Source organism: Chenopodium quinoa, unplaced genomic scaffold, assembly GCF_001683475.1.
Source record: "Chenopodium quinoa cultivar QQ74 unplaced genomic scaffold, ASM168347v1, whole genome shotgun sequence".
Lineage (NCBI taxonomy): Eukaryota > Viridiplantae > Streptophyta > Magnoliopsida > Caryophyllales > Amaranthaceae > Chenopodium > Chenopodium quinoa.
The window spans coordinates 2,937,516-2,951,457 of record NW_018745251.1 but is presented as its reverse complement, the minus strand read 5'-3'; the positions used below and the strand labels follow the sequence as shown (position 1 = coordinate 2,951,457).

General features: G+C 38.1%; 1 protein-coding gene across 1 annotated transcript; it reads left to right on the top strand.

Annotated features, from left to right (window-relative positions):
- Positions 1-7,579: 7,579 nt before the first annotated feature.
- Positions 7,580-13,369, top strand: LOC110711300 (DNA replication licensing factor MCM2-like). Its single transcript, XM_021889679.1, has 17 exons — positions 7,580-8,164; positions 8,277-8,458; positions 8,727-8,905; positions 9,001-9,196; positions 9,511-9,730; positions 9,847-10,054; positions 10,131-10,265; positions 10,349-10,540; positions 10,625-10,797; positions 10,883-11,071; positions 11,179-11,295; positions 11,526-11,610; positions 11,690-11,842; positions 11,926-12,051; positions 12,168-12,350; positions 12,784-12,945; positions 13,076-13,369. The coding sequence occupies exons 1-17, from the start codon at positions 7,941-7,943 to the stop codon at positions 13,190-13,192; spliced, it is 2,841 nt and encodes a 946-aa protein (XP_021745371.1). The 5' UTR covers positions 7,580-7,940; the 3' UTR covers positions 13,193-13,369.
- The last annotated feature ends 573 nt before the right edge of the window (positions 13,370-13,942 follow it).

Sequence of the window (13,942 nt, the reverse complement as noted above, 5' to 3'; positions counted from 1 at the left end):
CCAATATTCCATTTGAAGGCGTTCTCTGCAACCATGGCTCTTAAGGGATTGGACGTAACACTCTTCCCTACGGTGTTCCCTCTCTCCATAGAACATGCTTGCCAACAATGGTTTTATTCCTTAGATGGGAAGCATACTGCGACTTGGCAAGATGTCACCGACAGTTTCATGAATCGTTACAAGTGTAACATTCAAACCAAAACTTCTGAACGTGAACTCTCCATTCTCAAACAAAAAGAGGATGAAGGCTTCACCGCTTACCTGAACAGGTGGAGGGAAACAGCTTCACTCTTGGTAGATCCTCCCAAAGAAAGAGAGATGGTTCGCCTCTTTATTCAAAATCTGACTCATAAATATAGGGAACATCTCAAATTTCTTCCACTGAACACTTTCGAAACTGTATACGACATCGGCATCAATATTGAGGATGAGCTAATAAAGACTGCTGGTAGTAACAATAATAACACTTGGAAAAACAAGAAGAACGACCATCCTTCTTCTTCGTCTTCTAAGCACGAAAATACTACCAACAATATAAGCCAAGTTGATCTCAATGAAGTGTTAGCTCTTGATACTCCATTGCCCAAGAAGAAAAGAACTTACACTCCTTTAAGAATGACTTATGATGCGGCCTTTGATCGCCTTTACAATCAAGGCTTGATCACACCTATTGGGCCATTTCCAGATCCGAAACCTGAAGAAAGGAGCGCCAAATGGAATCCCAATGCCCATTGCAATTACCATCAAGGAAGGGGCCACACTACGGAGCAATGTTGGAATTTGAAGGACGTAATTCAAGACTTGGTGGATGCAAACAAACTTCCTGTCCCTCCAGGCGGCAAGAAGTAATGAACACAAGGCGCACAGCAGATCCTTCGTGCAAGATTTCATGATTTCTTTCTTTATCATTCATCTCCATTCCCCATTCATGTCTAGCATAGGTTTTCCATTTTGAATTTTTATATGTTTCATGTGTTTCGTTCACCTTTTCCATTAATAAAATGAGCAATTTTCCTTTACATCTCGATCATAGAATTTTTCATTCATTCATTCATTCTACAAAACCAAAAAAAAAAAAAAAATCAATCACCGAACTAAACCCAAGGTACACCAATGACTTGAGGCACCTTTGCAACCATGTCATTCCCTGTTAACCGTTCAATCACATTCCATTTCTTCATCAACCATTTTGAGCCTCGTCTAACGTTTGGCCTTCATTTCTTCAACCCACATTCACTTAACCCTGGGATTGAAAGATGTGTAATTGTATAACATTCAAAAAGCAAGTAAAAAAAAAGCAACAAAGCAACAATAAAACAATGTCTAAAGGCAAATGTTCCAATGTCTTTGATATGAACATGTCTCAAATTGCGTCTCTCATCGAGTGCTTGGTACCGTGCCTGAGAAACATGAATGCTAAGTGAGTGATGGACCGCATGATCTGAGATTGCCTACATTGATTCAAAAGCAAAAAAAAAAAGTTGAAAATAAACTTGCAAAATTCAAAATTTTCAAATTCAAAATTACACATCTTGGGGATTCTCTCGGGTCTTGAGCCTTTTATCCCTTTCTTCCTTAAACCATCAACTTAACCACATTACAACCCTTGAAAGACCTCTTTGAGGTGTACACACACTTGTGCAAAGTTCGGTTAGAGCTACGTTCGGCCTGATTCCTAACGGATACGTAGGTAACCTCACATCGAGGTGTGGCCACATTCATATTCATATCCATGCATGATCGAGTCAAAGAATATCCAATGCTTACCCCTACCCATTTAGAGCTAGACTTGGGGGCTTGAACCCACATCATTTAGCCTACCCAGCCTAAAGAGCCATCATCTTTGACTCTTCTCACATCTCTTTCCATCACCATAACCCTTGCAGCCAGCCTTAGTAACACATTCACACACTTCACTCACACATTCATATCCAAATCATCCTTCCCTTTAAGAGCCCTTTATCATGAAATCTTGTTTCAACACTGTGCATGTTTCATCATATTTAAAGACAACATTCAGTAGAAGAAACATTGTATACTTGCTTAAATATTCATTGTTTCGCATAATGTGCTAAGAAACATTTATATATCAATGATTTTTAATCATACAAAGCATATCGTGCTTAGCTCCGTGACCTAAGCAACGTTCAATATGCAATAATCACTATACGTGCTTAGCTTCCAGACCTAAGTGACGTTCAAAATCGCTTCTTTACACCATATATGATGCTTAGCTCCATGACTTAAGTTCATTCATCTATCGTATCACATGATGTAATTGTCCTTAGCCTCCTGGCCTAAGAACATGCATCATGTATACATTATTTTCAGGACAAGCAATTCAATCCATACGATTCATTTCGTCTTGCTCAAGGAGGAAGTTCAAAACTTCTTTCCTTTTTCATTATTTTATTTTGGGGAAGTTCAAAAACTTTTTCCAAGTTTTCATCGAAGGAAGTTCAAAAATAAAAGTTCAGTTTTCACATCTTTCTTTTTCGGGAGAAAGTCGGTACCCTCCACTCATGACAAAAATTGACGAAATTTTTTTGCTTTTGCGTCTTCGTTTGCTTGTGTCTGCACACACACATATACACACACACACACACACACACACACTCACAAGTCATACACATGTCATGTCACATCAAGTCAAACTTGGTCAAGTTAGTGGTCAAGTCAATCACAGTATATACGAATCCATTGGCAAATTTATTTTTGCAGGTCTTATCTACAGCCCACGTCCGGGGACAAACAGACCATTTATAGCCCACGTCCAGGGACAAGCGGACCATCTACAGCCCACGTCCAGGGACAAGCGGACCATCTACAGCCCACGTCCGGGGACAAGCGGACCATCTACAGCCCACGTCCGAGGACAAGCGGACTACCATCATTTCATGACGCAAGGTTCTCGATACACAAAGACTTGCAATCTCATCATCTTTCGACTTTCTTCAAGCATGGAAAGTATTATCCGGTGGATTTTTCTTCAAGTATAGAAAACCGCCAAATCGGCTTTCCTCAAGCATGGAAGGCATTATTGGTGGAATTCTTCAAGCATAGAATGACACCATATTCATCAGTCGGCTTTCCTCAGGCTTGGAAAGCGTTATCGGTGGATTTTTCTTCAAGTATAGAAAACCGCCAAGTCGGCTTTCCTCAAGCTTGGAAATCATTACCGGTGGATTTTTCTTCAAGTATAGAAAACCGCCAAGTCGGCTTTCCTCAAGCATGGAAAGCATCATTGGTGGATTTCTTCAAGCATAGAATGACACCAAATTCAAACGTCGACTTTCCTCAAGCATGGAAAGTATTATCCGGTAGGTTTCTTCAGGCTTAGAAAACTACCAAACTCCTCAGTCGGCTTTCCTCAAGCATGGAAAGCATTTCAACAGACGTCATTCAGTGGATTCCTTCAAGCATAGGAAGCTACCAAGCTCATTTGCCACCAATACACTGGTGTTAGATAAGCATTATATCCCTTTACTCTTTTATCTGTAGAACTAACATTTTTCTGCAGGTATCGGCGTATACAGAATGATTTAGGATCGCAGAACGTCTTAAATCATTCTCCGTCCCTATCGACTACTTTGACTATCGTTTTCGAAACTGACGTTTCTACAAACTCAGTCAAAGTGGGGGCTTCTGTAGACACCTAAAAATGTCTCCCCAAAACCAAACCCGTTGATGAACACCTTTCACCGCCATTATTGGTCGAGTTGAGTATTTAATCTTTGGAGTGCTTAAATCCATGTTCTATCCAATATATTTCATGAACCAATCCAATTTCTAGCTCATTTCCCTAAACCATAACCTATTTTCCACTTTTCGTGTCCACTGAGAGAAACTGATTTTATGGCTATACAATTTTGATCCAATTATTATTTTGTTGGATAGGCCTATAAATAATATTTCCAAACATATATCATAAGCCCAATTCCGAGCTATAACGAAAAAGATATGAGCAAAACACCAAACTCGGCCTAAAACCGATACCCTTCCACTAAAACGGATATATCTTATAATATACATATTATTTTGACTTGATTCCAATTGTATTGGAAAGTAGACTTAATAAGATTTCCAAAGATATATTTAATTCCTCATTCCAAGGAACGGATCAAAAGTTATGATGGTTTTAAAACGGGTAAAAACCTGGAATCACCGCGCACAGTGCAATTCCACCGTGTCACGGGAAATTGCACCGTTTGACGGTGGGAATCCCCGTGACACGGTGCCCTTTTGTGACGCGGGGCTATTCTGTGTCCTATTTGCGTTCTTCGTACCTAAACAACTCCCGCGTCACGGCATTTTCCACCGTGTCACGGGAATTTACATCGTCTGACGGTGGGATTCCCCGTGACACGGAGCTGTTTTCGTGTAATTTCCGTGTCTCCCATACCGTGACACGGTGTACTGTACCGTGTCACGGTGGATACTGCCATGTCACGGTACCTGTGTCGTGTCACGGGACATTCCGTGTCTTTTCCGCGTAAACCCTTAACGCGTTTTCTTTCCTGTTTTCTAAAAATTTCCCGCGTCACACTAAAATTGTACCGTGTCACGGTGGATACTGCCATGACGGTGGGATTTCCCGTGTCACGGTACACTTTGCCGTGTTGCGGGATACTTTTTTAGGGTTTTTATCATTTTAGGGTTCCGTGTGCTCCCTCAGCACATTTTCTCTATAAATACCCCCTCATTTCTGATGTACGGGCACCAATAATCATTCTCTCTCACCTCACACCAAAAATCATTCTCTTCTCCCTCTTTAACCTAATTTCTAGCCTCCTTATTCTTCCATAATAATTCCCCTAAGCACTCCAAGGAGTCTATACTTAACCCGAGGTTCCGTCCTTAAACCAAGGCGTGAAAGGTACAAATAACTGAGGGTTTGGACCAAATCAACTCTACTTTTTATTTAATTTAATTTTCATTTACTTTATTATTTTTATTAAAGTTACTAACAGTTTATTCATGATGTAGCAATTTAAAGGAACGCGCGAAATGTGAGTAATTATTAATTAATTTAATTACTCTTATTTTTATTTATATTGCTAGTATCATGATTAGGTTTATTATTTGATTTGACTTACGCTATTATTGTTAAATTGCTTCCAATATTGATGTTATTCTATTATATTTATTTTGATCACCATATTGCATGTTAAAGGGAATATGTAAGTGAAAATAACGCCTAATAAGATAATTTGGACAACCGGTTTAGGATCCTTTTTAATCTTGTTGTTTAATCAAGTGATCACAATATTTTAGAATTATGTGTGCATTAATATTCAACCAATTTAGTTAAATAATAGTTTGGAGCGAATTGAATTTTTGTTTGTATGCCTTTAAGATCGCAGGAATCACTTTTCATTATAAGAATCGAGTAGAGGCTAATACGGGTGAATGTGACTCCATGACTCACTTCGTACCATCATCCCCGATCCTCCTTTCGTGGTTTCGAACCATATGGAGTTAGTAATCTCATGGATTATGAATGGGGTGTAACCTTCACGGGTCAATCGTTGTTGCCTTCGTTGTCCCTTTATTCGTGGTTGCCTTTTATGATCCGTGAACGGTTTACAAGTTCCTTAAAAACTTGTTGGCGGCTCCCTACTTTATTTGTCCCTAATCGTTGTCCCTAATCGTAATGTCAATTCCCACTTCCAATGAGTGTCAAGCATATTCACCACATGATTTTTACGTAGGCGCACTTCAAACGACGCCTACAGGAACACTTGGGCATAAACAAAGAACTAAAGACAAATATGAGAATTGCCTCAAAGAACTAACGTTCTCTGAGGCAAAAAGGGGATAATCTAGACTACAAAAATATAATCATAAAACAAAAATAAAACCGTTTCCCCGGCAAAGGCGCCAAATTTTGACAGGGTAAAGTCGTATCCCCCAATCAAAAATAGTTACCTAAGTCCTCTAACTAAAGTAGATAGGGAAGTAGGGTCGAACTCCACAGGGAAACATGTCTTTTTACTCATAATTAATTAATATAATCTAAATTATCTAAGTAACCAATATTTTTGTGAATAAAATCTAAACTACGGATAAAGTCGAAAGGAATAAAGTAGGGAGAAAATCAAATATTTAAAAGGCCTAGGGCATAGGTTCACTAATAAACAATATTCCAGGGCAATTCATAATAAGCAATCATCAAGCATTGGTTAATCAGATTATAAAGGGCTTTCGCTACGTATTATAATCACAGAGTTAATTTACCGGTATTAAATCTCATCTGTCGAATCTCGACTTAACCATTTATAAATTAATCCGCCTATTGAAACTAAGCCTAAATATCAATTCTCATCTGTCGAATCTCGAATTAATATTGCTAAACTCATACAATTAAATCTGGCCAAGCCTAATTGCATAGCATTAAAACAATCAATAGGAAATCAACCAAGCATTGATAATTAACAATTACAAAATTACCCCTTCATATCATTTATTAGATCTCCATAAACCCTAGAAATTAAACTACTCACACATCATCATAACTAAACTAATCAAATAAATAAATAATAGCATAATCAAAGAAGTAAATAAAATAGCTGAAATTAAAAGAGAAGAAATTGTTACCCAAAAGAAATCTGGAATTAATGGAAGAATTATGAACAAATGTTGAGAGAGAATTTAAGAAAGAGAAAAATTCTAAGTAGAGAGAGAAAGTCTAAGAAAGAAGGTAATCTAAAAATCCGTACAAAAACCGTACTTAAACGTTTTCTAAAACAAAAATTAAAACTAAACTAATCAGGCTACATAAAAACACGCGCCCGACCGGGCGCGCCTTTTTCTTCGTGTTCCTTCCCAGCAGCATCGCCCGATCGTGCTAGATGCTCGCACGATCGGGCGCGCTTATAGCCACGCACAACACTTAGAGCGCCGCGCCCGATCGTGCTAGAGGTTGCCCGATCGGGCCCTTGCTCCATTTTGAGGCTCAGACTTTGATTGGGCTTGATTTCTCGGCCCAATCCGGATTTCCTCTTCGGGTCTTGAACACTCGGTCCGAATACCTCGGGATCCCAATTACCGATCCCTTAATCACCGGCTCGCACCGATCCTGGGCCCCAAAAGTGGTCGTGTCCTTCTAGCTTCCGTAGTTAATCCATAAAGCCCGGGAAAATGCTCCAAGAGTGCAATTTCCTGTAAAATACAACTAATACTACGAAAACACTATAAAACACAAATTAGTAATAAAAATGGCCCGAAAGAACCAAAAACACTACTAATAACGACCAAGGGACTGGGGTATAACATTATATAAAATGGACATATAAAGCAGCAATTGGATGGGTGATGGAGAAAGATGGGCTGATGCTCGGGGAAGGATGCAAACGAGTAATAGGTTTTTCAGCCTTGCACTGTGAACTATTGGCTATCAAGGAAGGGATTACAGAGGCTTGTACAAGATATGCTCAAATCGAAGTCAGGACAGATAGTAAGCTAGTAGTTAAGGCATTTAAAGACCCATGCTCAACGCCGAAGGAGCTAAGGAGCCTGATGGAGGATATCCTTTTGATTAGTAATACCTTTTCCTACTTGTGTTGCTGCTACGTTCATCGAAGTGTAACCTCTAAGGCCCATGACCTGGCCATTAGGGCTAGGAGGGGGGCGTAAGGAGGGCACTCTATAGTATGTCTTCTATTGTTTCCCAGCTGTCAAAAAACAAATAATAATAAAAATAAATAAATAAATAAAAATCGTCAATCACACAAAATGCAATTTTTTTTACATGTACTACGTAATTATCTATTTTTCTATTCTACTCACCTTCCACAAGAGTTTTTGGCGCCATAATTTCCCGCCTTCTCTTGTGCCCTAAATCCTAAAATTCCCCTTGTGTAAATTACAACTGCAGCACTCCGCAAACACATAGACGACAAACCTCTAAGTGAAAGAGAGAGAGAGAGCAAAGAGCAAAAATGGCTGATAACTCCGGCGACAATCCACCAACAACACCTGACTCCCTCACCTCCGCCGGATTCCCCACCGACCAGCTTCCTCCCAACACCAACACCAGCAACTTCTCCGACGAGTTTGACACCGACGAGGAAGCTGCTGTCGACCCCCAAATCATCAGGGATGAACCCGAAGAAGTCGACGAGGAAGAAGACGGCGAAGATCTTTACAACGACGATTTTCTCAAGTAATAATCACTTTTTTTTTTCCTTTTCATTGACTTGATGGATTGTTCAAGTTTCGTAATTTTATTTATTTTATTTATTTATTTATTTTTGTTTTGTGTGTTGGGATAATAGTGATTACCGGGATTTGGGAGAGCAAGATCAGTATGAAGAAGAGGGGTTGAATGATTCCTTGGAAGATGAAAGAGATTTGAGTCAGATTATGCAAGATCGTAATGCTGCTGAAATGGAGCTCGAATCTCGCGATGCTCGTGTTACTACAAATCGGAAACTTCCTGAGCTTCTTCATGACCAAGGTAATCAATTTACATTTCGTGTTGTGGCTCAGTCCTCTTTTTATATGTAATGTTAACCAATTACAGCATGTTTTTGAAGGTGTGTAGATTAAATAAATTTGGCTTATAAATATGTTGGTTTGATTTGTTGGAAATTAAATTCAGAATTTCAAGTGTTAAAGATTACTCATCAAACCTGTACTGTTCAATTTACATTTTATAATAACCTAACACTTATAATCCAGAGTACTGTTTCTTCACCCCTTTATTAATCGTATTATTATTGCAGATACAGATGATGACAATTACAGGCCTTCAAAAAGGTCTAGAGTAGATTTTCGGCCTCCTGTTGCAGGACGTAGCTATGATGACACGGATGCAGAGCAGAGTTCACCAGGAAGATCACAACATGGACACTCAAGAGAGGATATACCGATGACTGATCAAACAGATGATGATCCGGATGAGGTATCTTGTTTGTATACATCTCTTGGCTTCTGCTCATTAGTGATTGATTCTCACTGGTATCTCTTTTAATTTATCTAAGTGTGCTCTTTTTTCAGGATGATGATGATGATGGGGAGGAGGAATATGAGATGTACAGAGTTCAGGGAACATTGAGAGAGTGGGTGACAAGAGATGAAGTACGTCGCTTCATTGGCAAAAAATTTAAGGACTTTTTACTTTCTTATGTGAACCCACGGAATGATCAAGGAGAAGACTACGTATATGTTCGACTGATAAATGAGATGGTGTCAGGTACATCTATTTTTCTTGTTCTGCGAGTAAGATGGGACAGGGGAGTATTTTTTAATTACAACAAATTTAATCAATGTCAGTGCTGATGGATGTTGTATATACAAGAATGTAATATTGTCCAAGAGCCGTTTTGTCATGCTTTTTATCTTAGTTTTTTATTTTTCATTCTTTGATGCTGCAATGCCCACTTAGAATGGAGATGAATAATTTCATGGGTTGTATTCTTGTTCAGTCATAATGAGTCATTTGATCTGTTTAGAAAGTTTTCGTTATTATTTTGTACTTGTTCTAACTTACTAAATTTCTTATTACAGCAAACAAATGTAGCTTGGAGATTGATTACAAACAGTTTATTAATGTCCATCCCAATATTGCTATTTGGCTGGCTGATGCTCCCCAATCTGTCTTGGAGGTCATGGAGGAAGTTGCTAAGAAGGTTGTTTTTGATTTACATCCCAACTACAAAAAAATACAACAGAAGATCTATGTCCGCATCACTAATTTGCCAGTTTATGACCAAATTCGCAACATTAGGTAGTGTGAGGCTATTCTATCATTTTTTTTTTTGAAGAAAGAGGCTACTATATCTACTTGGTCATATTATCGCTTTAGAATTATTGTGAGTTTTTGACTGTAATATCTTTTAACAGACAGATACACTTGAGCACCATGATTCGCATAGGGGGAGTGGTTACTCGTCGCTCTGGGGTTTTCCCTCAGTTGCAGCAGGTGAAGTATGACTGCAACAAGTGTGGGGCTATCCTGGGGCCTTTTTTCCAGAACTCTTTTTCAGAAGTTAAGGTTGGCTCATGCCCAGAATGTCAGTCTAAGGGGCCTTTTACTGTAAATGTTGAGCAGGTGAGAGCTTTAAGAAGTTTTGATTTTTAGGCAACTGAATGCTGAGCGCATGTTATCTCACTTTGTCATGCTACAGACGATATACAGGAATTACCAAAAACTTACACTCCAAGAAAGTCCTGGAATTGTTCCTGCAGGTCGACTTCCAAGATACAAGGAAGTGATATTATTGAATGATCTGATAGATTGTGCCCGACCCGGAGAAGAAATTGTATGTTGCTGTCACCAATATTCTCTCCTTTTTTGAGGGAATTTTATGTCATCAATACTTATGGTTTCATCCATGTAATGCAGGAGGTTACTGGAATTTATACAAATAATTTTGACTTAGCATTGAACACAAAGAACGGGTTTCCAGTATTTGCTACAGTAGTGGAAGCTAATTACGTCGCCAAAAAGCAGGACCTCTTCTCTGCTTACAAATTGACTCAAGAAGATAAAGAAGAAATTGAGAAGTTGGCGAAAGACCCCAGGATAGGAGAAAGAGTATGACATTGGCAACTACTTTATAATACAAGTACATTATTTCGATAAAATAGCACTTATATTCAACTGTTTTTTTTTCCTTAGATTGTCAAGTCCATTGCCCCATCAATCTATGGCCATGATGATATTAAGACCGCTATTGCACTAGCAATATTTGGAGGCCAAGAAAAAAATGTCCAAGGAAAACACCGTCTGCGAGGTGATATAAATGTTCTTCTACTTGGTGATCCAGGAACAGCAAAGTCTCAATTTCTCAAGTAAAGAACTGTATACTTCTCTGTCGCTTGATTGGTGGTACACTATATTATGATTCTTATGTTCTTAGGACACTAAATGATACAGGTATGTTGAGAAAACTGGGCAGAGAGCTGTCTATACTACGGGCAAAGGAGCTTCAGCTGTAGGGCTTACAGCAGCGGTGCACAAAGATCCTGTGACTCGGGAATGGACTCTAGAAGGTGGAGCACTTGTCCTGGCGGATAGAGGCATCTGTCTCATTGACGAGTTTGACAAGATGAATGATCAGGACAGGTGGGGCAGTCTACAATTTCTTGTTATATTTGCTAATTTAGAAGTAATGCAAGCATGTTGTAATGAAAATTATATCTTCTAAGGGTTATTATTCTCATCATTAATAGAGTAAGTATCCATGAGGCAATGGAGCAGCAGAGTATAAGCATATCTAAAGCTGGAATAGTGACATCTCTCCAGGCTCGGTGTTCTGTCATTGCTGCTGCAAACCCTATTGGGGGCAGGTAAACAGACTTGCATATGACGCTTGAATGAACCTTGTGTTTTGCTTTATGATTTCCTCTTTTCCTTTGCTTTATAATTGCCTGTTTTCGGTAGTGACACTTGAATAAATTGCTTATGTTTTCTTTTGTAACTCCGTATTCTGTGTGTTGTTACTATCCATATAATGTTCAAAATGCATTTTTATTTGAAGAAGTAATGTTCATTTTTTTTTGTTTATATTTATTTTCAGGTATGATTCTTCTAAGAATTTTTCACAAAACGTTGAATTAACAGATCCCATCTTATCACGTTTTGACATCCTGTGTGTTGTTAAGGTACCAATTTCATTCTGAACTGTAATCCCACTCTTCATTTAGACTTGTTACTGATTTTCTGACTTGATGTGTATCTAAGGATGTTGTTGATCCTATTACCGACGAGATGCTGGCTGAATTTGTGGTAGATAGCCATTTCCGATCAAAACCCAGTGGTGCCAACGTAGATGACAGGTCAACAAGCAATTCTCAGGAAACTGCAGACCCATTGACTAATCATGTTGATCCTGAGGTGATTATCCAACACTGTTCCTTTATCTCGTTTTAGAATTGGATTAATTGTTCCTGAAACAGTTTCTTCCCTCTTATTTTCAGATCATTTCCCAGGATTTGCTCAAAAAGTATATAACATATGCCAAGTTAAATGTATTCCCTAGATTGCATGATGCTGACTTGGATAAACTGACACATGTCTATGCTGAATTGCGGAGGGAATCTTCTGTGAGTTGACCTATCTCTCTGCTTTCCTCTTTCACCTTTTCCTCCAGTCAAAGGAAACTGAATGTGACTAGTCCTATGGGATTTCTCATAATGGAATTGTGTTTATCCTTTTGCAGCATGGACAGGGTGTCCCAATTGCAGTTAGGCACATCGAATCTATGATTCGAATGTCTGAAGCACATGCCAGAATGCATCTGAGACAGCATGTTACTCAGGAGGACGTTGATATGGCAATCCGTGTCTTACTTGATTCATTCATTTCAACACAAAAGTTTGGAGTACAGAAGGCTCTACAAAAGGTATTGACAAGATTTAACTAAATAATGTGTACCATTTCCTCTTAGATATAAAAAGTCCATCATTATACTGGTGTATGCTGGGTTTATGAGATGTTTGATGTACATAACTACATATGCATGTCCCAAAATTTTCTTAAATTTTATACTTGCCTCGAAGAAGGGGAACCAATTGGCTCTAAAGAAAGGTCATGTTTTATTCATACCTTCATGTAGCCCTAATCAAATTTGGACTATCTGTTGCCTTAAGTATTACTGTAGACATTCAGGATCCTTTTGAATTTCAGAACTCAAAATAAGTCTACATTAAGCTATTGTTTGACAAGTTGTGTGTTTTGGTTGCTGGAAAAACTTCATCTGATTAGTAGTTAGCCAGTTCAATTTTGTCTATTGGCTGAGAAAACTTCTAATGATTATTTGTATATTTGTGTTTAAGAGCTTCAAGAAGTATATGACTTTCAAGAAGGATTATAATGAATTGCTCCTTCACCTTCTCCGGGGACTTGTGAGGGATGCACTGCATTTTGAAGAAATCGTGTCAGGTTCTCCCTCAAATCTTACCGATGTTAATGTGAAAGTTGAAGAGCTGCAACATAAGGTACATTCAGCTGCATGGACATTTCGTATGTTAGCATTAAAGAGCTTGTAACCCGTTTAAAATTTTCTTTTGTTGGAAGGATGCAGAACCACCAGCTAATCTTGTATATGTTTGTTGCTGTTTTATGCAGGCTCATGACTATGAAATTTATGACTTGAGACCTTTCTTCTCCAGCAGTCAGTTTGAGAAGGCGAACTTTGTGTTGGATGAGGAGAGGGCAATAATTAGGCATCGCTTAGCTGGGTAAAGCTAGATGGTTACACAGAAAACATTTTCTAAAGTGCTTATGAAGTTATGATCATTTGGAAAAAAAATTAGATTGACATTCTATATAGCAGGTTAGATTCCATGTAATGCATGATTGCTTAACTTGTGTTTTGTTATATATATTCTACAAATTTGTTAATGTAGTTTATGTTTTTAATGTTGATCTTCATTATGAAAACATAGTATCTACTCAAAATTGGATTAAAGGGAAAAACAATATAGGAAATTGTAGAGTAATATAAATTGCATCTTTTTTCTTCATTAGACCATGCGACATATTTCTACAGATGAATAATAACTCCCAAGGATAAGAATAGTCACCATTATGTGTGGAGTTCTAAGAGAAGTGGAAAAACGCAAGTGGATAATAGACTCAAATTACCCTAATTAGTGGTTCGTGGAGGCGGATGTACCATGCGCATGGTGCATCCGTTCAAAAAAAAAAAAAAAGCGGAAAAAACATTGTATAGAGATGTAAAGAACATTTAGTTAAAATGAAAAGAACATTTCCTTAAAGTGAAAAGAACATGTTATAGAATTGTAAAGGTTAAAGAAATGAACATAACACTATCTTATAAGAAACATCATCTTCAACCTTTGTCACATTATTCTCAAATTCAACATCTATCAAAATTTATCAAATTTCAAAAAGGAAAATAAACAATGAATTTTATGATTATAAAATATTCTAATTCAAATCTAAAGTTACACAATTAAAGAAAAATAAATA